At 42.6% G+C, this 8,961-nt stretch overlaps 2 protein-coding genes across 3 annotated transcripts; one reads left to right on the top strand and one right to left on the bottom strand.

Moving 5' to 3' along the window:
• The first annotated feature begins 101 nt into the window (after window positions 1-101).
• prdx2 (peroxiredoxin 2) lies at window positions 102-5,250 on the top strand. Its single transcript, XM_023269692.3, has 6 exons — window positions 102-237; window positions 1,185-1,305; window positions 1,458-1,611; window positions 3,150-3,272; window positions 3,435-3,565; window positions 4,849-5,250. Exons 2-6 carry the CDS (start codon window positions 1,203-1,205, stop codon window positions 4,929-4,931), a joined length of 594 nt encoding a protein of 197 aa, XP_023125460.1. The 5' UTR covers window positions 102-237; window positions 1,185-1,202; the 3' UTR covers window positions 4,932-5,250.
• Window positions 5,251-5,688: 438 nt separating this feature from the next.
• Window positions 5,689-8,214, bottom strand: LOC111568180 (transcription factor JunB-like). Of its 2 annotated transcripts, XM_023269691.3 has the most exons (2): window positions 7,781-8,214; window positions 5,689-7,522 (listed from the first exon to the last, which is right to left on the bottom strand). In XM_023269691.3, the coding sequence occupies exon 2, from the start codon at window positions 7,482-7,484 to the stop codon at window positions 6,591-6,593; it is 894 nt and encodes a 297-aa protein (XP_023125459.1). In that variant the 5' UTR covers window positions 7,485-7,522; window positions 7,781-8,214; the 3' UTR covers window positions 5,689-6,590. The 2 variants fall into 2 exon arrangements, with proteins under 2 accessions (XP_023125459.1, XP_023125458.1); XM_023269690.3 differs by having other exon boundaries at window positions 5,689-8,213.
• Window positions 8,215-8,961: the final 747 nt, after the last annotated feature.

Consider the following 8,961-nt stretch of genomic DNA (forward strand, 5'->3'; position numbering starts at 1 on the left):
ATCACTTATAATTCATAGAAATAGATGCCACAGTATAGAATATTTATTACAAAGTCTATGGTTGTGATGTGACCTCAGCTTTTGCTTTGAAGGCACTAACTTCCTCTTCCTGGACCGCCGCCGCTCCTGCGCATATCTTCCGCGCAGGACGTTCGTCCCTCCTTCGACTCCTCTCTTGTGCTGCTGCCAGCCGCAGACCTCCACTGCAAACTTGTCTTCGGCTTTACGAACAGACAGGTGAGTAAGAAAACTCCATGCTTGTTTGTTTGTATACTGCAAAAAGTTACCAACATGTCTGCACGGCTCGACCAGCACTCTCAATATTTGTTCCCGAAACAAAGAGAAGCTCAAGAAATCGGTTTACTAAGCTAATGTTAAGCTAGCCGGGCAGTGCGGGTGAGCGGCTCCCCTCCTTCTTCAAGTGTTTGGGCCTCTTCTGGCTCTTTCTTTGTCCCTGAGCTGCAGCTTGCAGCACACACCGGTCTGTTTCTCCTCGCTTTGCTCAACTTTAGCAGTTTCTACCTCACTCGTCAAACCAATTCACACGGAAAACCTTCGACAATATTATTGAACTTTGACCAACTGCACGCGTGGATGTCTGTAGACCAAACCACGGCCACAAAGCATTGTTAGCTTTTGTCTGTATTTTTTTCGAATTATGTCGATGGACCATAAATATCTTCTTATACAATCTTTGCACTCAAGAGCAACACATTTAAAGGATGACTCATTGAACCAGCTCAGTGATTAATATGCTTTCTAGACATCCAACATAGCTGGAGACATGTCTAGTTAATTGTAGGGTAAATCTGCGGCCATGAAAGCTTGATTTAAAGAAAATGCACGCACATTCCTGTTGGAAAACACGTATATTTCCAATAAGTATCCTTTATTCAATTGTGCCATAGTTATGTAAGCTTTCTAATAGGCTATTGTTCCCTGCTGGCTGAACATGATTTGCATGTGACTTGCGGGGTTTGCCTCACTAAGCAAGCCTTTGAAGTTACAAAAAGCTTCTTTCAGGTTAAACCTCAGGCGCTCTGGCTTTTTAGTCTGTTTGTTTTTTGGGTCAAACATGTTGCTGCTATCAGAGCTCCAGCTCAGGGTCCACCCAGCTAGACTTATCTCTGATAGTTACGACCCTGAGGAATTTCTGTTCACTGCATGTCCTTTGTCTCCTTCAGTAATTTGCTACCAACACCATGTCCGCTGGAAACGCTCAGATTGGCAAGCCTGCCCCAGAATTCAAAGCCACAGCTGTAGTGGATGGGCAGTTCAAGGACATCCAGCTGTCAGACTACAGAGGTAACTTGGTGTTATTTATGTTACCTTTTGTTCACCGTTGCTAGTTAAGATATTTGCACCATTTGTTAACCAGTTCTCTTCAGTAACATCAACTTGTTAAAACATGCCCAAAATCAATGCTTCACTCATTCATTTCCATCTCTGTGTTTCAGGGAAGTATGTGATCTTCTTTTTCTACCCCCTGGACTTCACATTTGTGTGCCCCACTGAGATTGTGGCTTTCAGCGACAGGGCAGAGGAGTTCCGCAAAATCGGCTGCGAGGTCATTGGCTGCTCCATAGACTCCCACTTCAGTCACTTGGCATGGTAGGAATTCCTGCTAGCGAAAAGGAAGAAGGTATTTGTGGGAACTTTGCCACTTCGATGGTTCTTAGCCGCACACAGCTGATGTGGCGGCAAGTGGATTAACCAGAGCAGCTTTAATGAAAGGTTCCTTTGCCTGTATTTCAGTGGTTATCTTGCAGGTGAACTGTGCTTAAGAACTAATGTTTCTGAAAAAGAACATTGAAAATTATTATTTAATTCAGGCTTTGATTAAGTGAGCTTCAGCATCCATCTCTCCTCACCTAAACACTGAAAAACAAAGACACCAAAAAAGTTACTTGACAACAAACACAGTCCATTAAATGGGTTTTGGTGTGGCCTTTACTCTCTTTAAAGGTTTGACCTGCTCACTGTTTTTAATTTAGGTCTACTTTCAGGTTGCACTAGACTCTAATATTTAGGGAAAATACTAGATCTTAACGTCTTAGGTATCCATAAGTTATTAAATGACTCACACCAGAGCATCCTTTGTGGGCAGTTTTTATTTCAGCCGTTAAAAGTGAACGTATTTGGGATCTCTGTTGCACCACCCACCCCAGTTTATCTCCTGTCACCCTGCTTCTCTGCACAGTGTTGATAAGCTCGGATATGACGTAGTTTTAATCAAACTGTACTTTCTAGAAGGAATAAAAATATGTGAGAAATTATGCAACCCTGTTTTAAAGTTGAAGAACATCTTATTTGATTTGACAGTGGATATGTTGCCTCTAGGGCTGCCGTGACTAGTCAGCATAAACAATGACATCACTGACGCATGGTTTTACTTTTTTTTTTTTTGGCTCCAAGCATTAGTAAGGTGAATTCAGCACTAGGGTTTGGCTGCTCCAGCAGAGTCTGACTCAGTCCAGTGTAAAAGTTTCCAAAGCTCCAAGGCTTCCAAAATGTTAGAGTCATTCAAATGATCACAAAACATACCAATGGCATACCAGAGCAGTGCTGGTGCAAGATACAAGCTGCTGAAGAGTAAACAAATAGGGGCTATTCTCTAAGAGGCACTTCCTGAAAACCTGAAGAATCAATACACAGTAAATACACAGATAAAACTCAAAAATTAACTAATATGGTCAATTATTTAGTTTTTCTTAAATTATTTGACTAATTGGTAAAATGATTGATCAGTCATTTTAAAAAAAATCTTTTCTTGCAGCCCTAGTTGCCTCAGCAACTTTCTGTCTTAATGTCACTGAAGCTCATTTACTGATTGATTGCATCAAAATGTATTTCTGTCTGAGTTTAGTTACTTTGTTTGCATCTGCAAGCATTGCAGTGTGCCTTTTTTGAAGGCTTCTTTCTGCCCTGTGTGAAATGCCAGATAGTTTTAGAACCACAGTCATCCTTAAAATGCCACTACATGCACCTGGTTGTAATCAGAAGTATTTTCTAAAAAGTGCTTGAAGTACAGTACATCAGAAGCGCAACGTGGTCTTGTGGTATTGGTCACCTGTAAATGTTTTTTTGATTTGGTGGTGGAATTAAAAACAATAATAATAGTAATAATGATGATTATGATTTTTGTACAGGATCAACACACCAAGAAAGCAGGGCGGTCTGGGCAGCATGAATATCCCACTTGTAGCAGACCTCACCAAGTCAATCTCCAGAGACTACGGTGTGCTGAAGGAGGACGATGGCATCGCATACAGGTCAGTTAATGTTTTATAGCAGGTTTTGATTGGAACACTAGGAAACACTGTCTAATGTAAGCTTAGTTTATCAAAATACTCATCCTGAAAGTTTAACAGACACAGAAGAATGTAGACCTAACAGTTTTGTGCAGTACTGTAACCTCATTTTGTTCCTCTCAGAGGTTTGTTCGTGATCGATGACAAGGGTATTTTGAGGCAGATCACTATCAATGACCTGCCGGTTGGTCGCTCTGTGGATGAGACTCTGCGTCTGGTCCAAGCTTTCCAGTTCACTGATAAACACGGAGAAGGTGAGTAATGGAAATCTCATGTTTTGGTACATGATTTTGGGATTCCCTTTTTCACTTTTGCTGCTCTGCATCATGTACTGTGTTTGCATGCAGACTGGTATCACTAGTGTTGTACTAGTATTATGAGGCTTATCCCAGTTTTCATGATATTCAGAAGCACAGAAAAATGTGGTTTTTCATCTGCCTCTTTACATGACAAGTACTAGTATCCCAGTTACTGATCACTGTGCTCTGTTTGTGCAAGTACCTGAGAAGTTTACAACACAAACCAGCCATTTAATCTGACATTCCTGTACCTGTTAGCCTAACCTTTACTTTATTTGAGTTGGCTGTAGAAAATGAGGCCCTTTTACATGCCAACATAGCGTTGTGGATTAGGCTTAACCACCTTATTTCTAGCACAGGAAATGTAAAATATGCCCTCTATTTTGATCCATGTCAGACTGCCACTGTGTAGGACAAGAGAGCTATGGGTGAAAATACACAGCAGGGGCATATGGTTGTCATGATATAGTTCATTGGAGGGCATCCTTTAACCGGCTGTGTGACACAGCAGAAATGTTCATGAAACTAGAGGAAGAAACAGTACAAGCACTGGTTCTGTGACCATTGAGAGTGACTATATTGTTGTACAAACGGAGCAGTTGTGTGGAATATCCCTTGGTTTGTGTTGCTGTTACACCAGTTGCCAGAAGCCACATCTGTGCAGGTAGTCGTGGTGAGAAGTCAGGATAAGATGTATACACAACAATGTCTTGGTTTCTTTTGGAGACTCCAGCTACCATAATCAGGCTTAAATGAGGTGAGGTCTTATGCAGGTGTCTGAGCGGGAGATGTAATGTTTACATGTGCAAATACCAAAACGGGATACTTCAAAAGTCATAACTAGGATGCTCAGAAGTCTATGCAGACACAGGCATTGTTCCACTGCCACATAGATTTGTTGATGTTCTGTGGCACGTTACTTTTTTTTTCTTTTTCATGTGCATCTTATAAAAAAAAATCCCTCCTGCTGTTATCATGCTTTTATTTATATAATTTTATTTATTGTGCCATTTAGATACTTTACACAGCTTTTCTCATGCTTACAAGAAAACATTGTCAATGAAGCTGCCTGTAACTGTGAGCCGTCTTGGAGGGTATAGTTCATGTACTCAGTCTGGTCTTGTTAGTTTACCCTTTTGACCATTCACATTATGTACATTGCTCTCAGACCATACAAAGTTCAGTGTGTCCAAATGACAGCCTGAGGTAAACTCTGTCCCTCCTCCCTCTTTACGCAGTGTGCCCTGCTGGCTGGAAACCTGGAAGTGACACCATCGTCCCTGACGTCGAGAAGAGCAAAGCCTTCTTCTCCAAGCAGTAAAATGTGAAGGTGTTCTATCCAGCTCATTTCCTATCCTTAGCACTTGCCTTCAGATGAGAGGTGTCCCTGTGAAGAAGTATCTCATGGCGTCCAATCTATTCTATTAAAACAAATTCCACAGCTTCTTTAGAAGGGGGAAAAAACACATTTTTTGCAGTTATCTTTGTATGTCCAGTATACAATTGGTGGGGTAACCTCATAGTCTCAAGCACTGAAAGTATTGTTGTTTTGTTCCTTTTTCAAACAAAGTATTGATATTTTTCTTTGCTGTCATTGATAATTTGCTACCATCTTTATTAAAACAGTGGGAAAACAATGATTCAGTGTCTGTCAATGTTGGTGTGCTGTACATTATAGTGTAAATCCACTTGTGACCTCTAGGTGGCAGCATCAATCCATATTCTTGGGGCCTTCTGATTTGCAGCATAGAAGTATAATTCCATGTGACAGTTTTGGAATTAATGTGATGCATCAGTTTGGCTCATTTGCCTGGCAGAAGATCTGAGTACGTCACGGAGCTTCCAAGTCTTGGTTAATATTGGAGTTATTGTGGTTGTTGACTAAGCACAACAACCTGCTGTTGCCAAACGGCACTGAGGCTCATTGGGAAAGACTGGATTGTTGGATATGATAACACAGACCTGTGCAGCTGCCCTAATACAGAATAGATTCACTGTTTCAGGAAAATAATTATTCATAGGTGTCCTATTTTCCCCATTGAGTATGCTTCATTTATTGAACCAGAAACTTTCAATAATTCAGATTTTTGCATCCAAATTTATTCAAGTTAATCAGACTTTACACAAAATTTGCAAACTTTGCTCCCTGTCTTTTATTTCTGCCAGCTAATTTCAAACAAACCAAACAGAAATTCGGCATGTTTGTCTGGAACTTTTTTTTTTTCTACCGTTTTTCCTGAGCTGCTGTTCTCAGGGCTTGTTTTGGGAAATTGAAAGCAGAGTGGGGAAACTCCCTTCACTCGAATAAACCACTCATTGACAAACCTCTTCATTTACGCACACATTGTGGTGTGAAGGGGAGAGAGCAGCTATTCTGACGGGTAATGTAGGACGGAGTTCCCGGAAACCTTGTCGTGATGTGACGTTTGCCAGCAATATTGACCATATATGGACTGACACATGTACGTCAGGAAGGAAAAATCCTACGCTGGGACGTCTCCAACGTCAAGCAACTTCTGATGCTGTTAACTTGCGGTAATATTACATTAACTTGACAAAACAATAATTCCTAAGAAGTGACGGAATACCTCAAAAAACAACAACACATTTCTTAGGTTCATGATTTCATTTACTTAAATATATACTGTACAAGTAAAAAAAAAAAAAAAAAAGACAGGCTCATCAGGCTCAGCCTGACGGACACAAATAACTTACATCAGAAGCATCACAAATAGCAGTTAAAGAAATAAAATGTAAACAGGCAAAGCCAAGACGACACTTTTAAAAACTTATTCAAAAATGCCCGAAGTGTTGTAGTCTTGTGGTTTGTGTGTGTAGCTTTGCGCTACTTTTTCTTTCAGCCAAAGAAAACCACAACGGTCCAGTTCTCGTACAGACAACGTATAAAGACTGTTAAATGTTTTGTCAGTGCAGTTCATGTCCAGTGTTTTTTTTTAGTTAGTAAAAGTGCATCATTTCTTCAGTAAGACTTGACTTTGGGCGCTAACATGAGCTGGCAGCCACTGCTCACATGCGTCATGACTTTCTGTTTGAGTTGGGCCACCTGTTCCCGGAGCAGAGACGCCGTGTTTGACAGTCCGGCGTTGTCTGTTTTTAACACTTTCACTTTGTCCTCCAGACGGGCGATGCGCTCCAGCTTGCGCCTCCGACACTTGGAGGCTGCGAGTCGGTTCCTCAGCCGCTTGCGCTCCGCTTTGATCCGCTCCTGGTTCTCTAGGTCGATGGGGGACATCGGTGGAGATCCGTTGTCGCTGCTCTGCATGTCAGGAACTGTCTGAGGCTCCTCTTTCAAGCCCCCGAAGCGCTGCGAGTGGATCCCGGCGCCTGCCAGGGAGTGCTGGAAGTGGTGGGATCCGTGCGCAACGGTCTGAGGATGCTGATGGTACTGGTGGTGTGGCAGGTAGCTGATGGTGGTGGATGGGTAGCTGGGTCCGGAGCTCAGGCCGGGGTTCGTGGTGCAGCTGCTCAGGGTTGTGTACTCGAGCGGCTCCGGCTGTATGGAGGAGCCGAACACCGAAGCTGGAGCCGAGCAGGCGACCCCACCGGTGCCGATGGACACGTTTGGAGGAGCCATCTGGTTCATCTTGTGCAGATCGTCCAGCGCTTTGACAAAACCTTCAGCAAAGCCCTCCTGCTCCTCTGTGATCCCGCGGTTGTACAGGTATTGTGCAGGTGTCGGTGTTGTAGTGATGACCCCGTTGCTGTTCTGGATGATCAGCCGCTCCAGTTCAGGAGAAGCGAGTTTAAGGGAGCCCACGTCCGCCGTCCCCGCCGAATAGAAATCACTGTCGGCGCGCAGGTGCTGTGACTTGAAGTTTGAGTTCCGATATGAATCGGAGAAGTTCAAGTTCATATTCTGCTTTAGCAGCTTGTAGTCTGGCAGCGCTGCGCCTGGATGGCCATAAGCAGAGAGAAACGAGTCGTCATAAAAAGGCTGTTCCATTATTGTGGACATTTCAAATCAGACAGTCAAATACAAGAGAGCGCTGGAAAAGATGCTGCTCAGACACCGAGGCTTCAGTGTCCCAAATGAGTCAATCTCCAGCACAAAGTCCCGCTGTATTATTATACTGATGACCAAAGCTATCAAAAACAGAGCAAAACTTCCAAAATAGTGGAACTGTACTGTACCAAGTCGTCGTTTTGTACCTTTAGTTGGATTCAAAGCGGAGTCCAGTGACTAATTCAGATGTTTTCATTCCACTCGTGAGTAGGAGAGTCTTTTCTTCTGAGTGCTCGCTCCACTCCTATTTCCTCATTAATGACATGCGTGCGATGCGCTCCTCTCTCTTATATGATCCGATTCAAGAAGCGCTCCAACCGAGCCGCTGATTGGTCGTTTCCACTGCGGTCCCGCCTCCGGGTTGTCAAGATACACTTGCTGACGTTGTTGCCAGGAACACGGACTGTAAACAAGACGAGGCTTATTCGGTGTAGGGGAAGCTCAAGCTCAGGTAAACACATAAATCAGCTCAAGTGCGCATCTACACTCCTTATCATGTATTCCCAAGTCACAGCTAAAAAAGAAACAACCACAAAGAAAGACAATGCACCTACTCCAGCTTTACTGGCGCACCTAACGCACCCAAACAGCAGCTTGGCTTTTCATCCTCACCAGCAGTGCCATTAGTAAGGATATATAGCCTGGTGCTGAGTCATGCCATCCAAACTGATAGAGGCCGGTCCATATTTGGGTATCCTGGCGCACCAGTTCCTCCTGACAGGAGAAGGAGGCCAATCCCATCCTGGCGCGCTTCCAGGGATGTTGGAGGCGGAGGAGGCTGCTGCCCTCCCACAGCCCGCAGGCAGGGAGAGGAGGGCCAACTCCTGGGCGTGATGTCTTCAAAAATGCGTGAAGCCTCACGGGTGTCTGGCAAAGTAAGACATGCTCTGTGAATCAGAGTATTTGCGGGAAGAAAACAATATTTAAAGATAATAATCAGATACACTGTAAAATTGAACACTTTAAAAAGTTTCAGCTGTGTTCAAACAAGTATTTATTTAGAAGTTAATCATAAAAAAATGCCCCGAACTGTCTTCTTATAAACAATAATTCCTTCTTTTATAGTGTTTGGTCATAAAAGTACCGTTTTACTATATTCAGCCAAAAATTGTTTACAGATATTTGCTGTTGTTGGAAAGAAAAAAATATGCACGTAAGTACTGAAAAATATGTTTTTTAGTGTTATTTTACAGTTTGCTAAAGATAAAGTCTAGTAAAATCTGACAAAAATAAATTAAGAAAACAATTTTTAAAAATACCCTAAATAATATTAATGTAAAAATCTATATTTCTATGCTATGTAATGGTAAGTTAATAATTTATGATG

The sequence above is a fragment of the Amphiprion ocellaris genome, chromosome 4 (genome assembly GCF_022539595.1).
Source record: "Amphiprion ocellaris isolate individual 3 ecotype Okinawa chromosome 4, ASM2253959v1, whole genome shotgun sequence".
In the NCBI taxonomy this organism is placed as follows: domain Eukaryota; kingdom Metazoa; phylum Chordata; class Actinopteri; family Pomacentridae; genus Amphiprion; species Amphiprion ocellaris.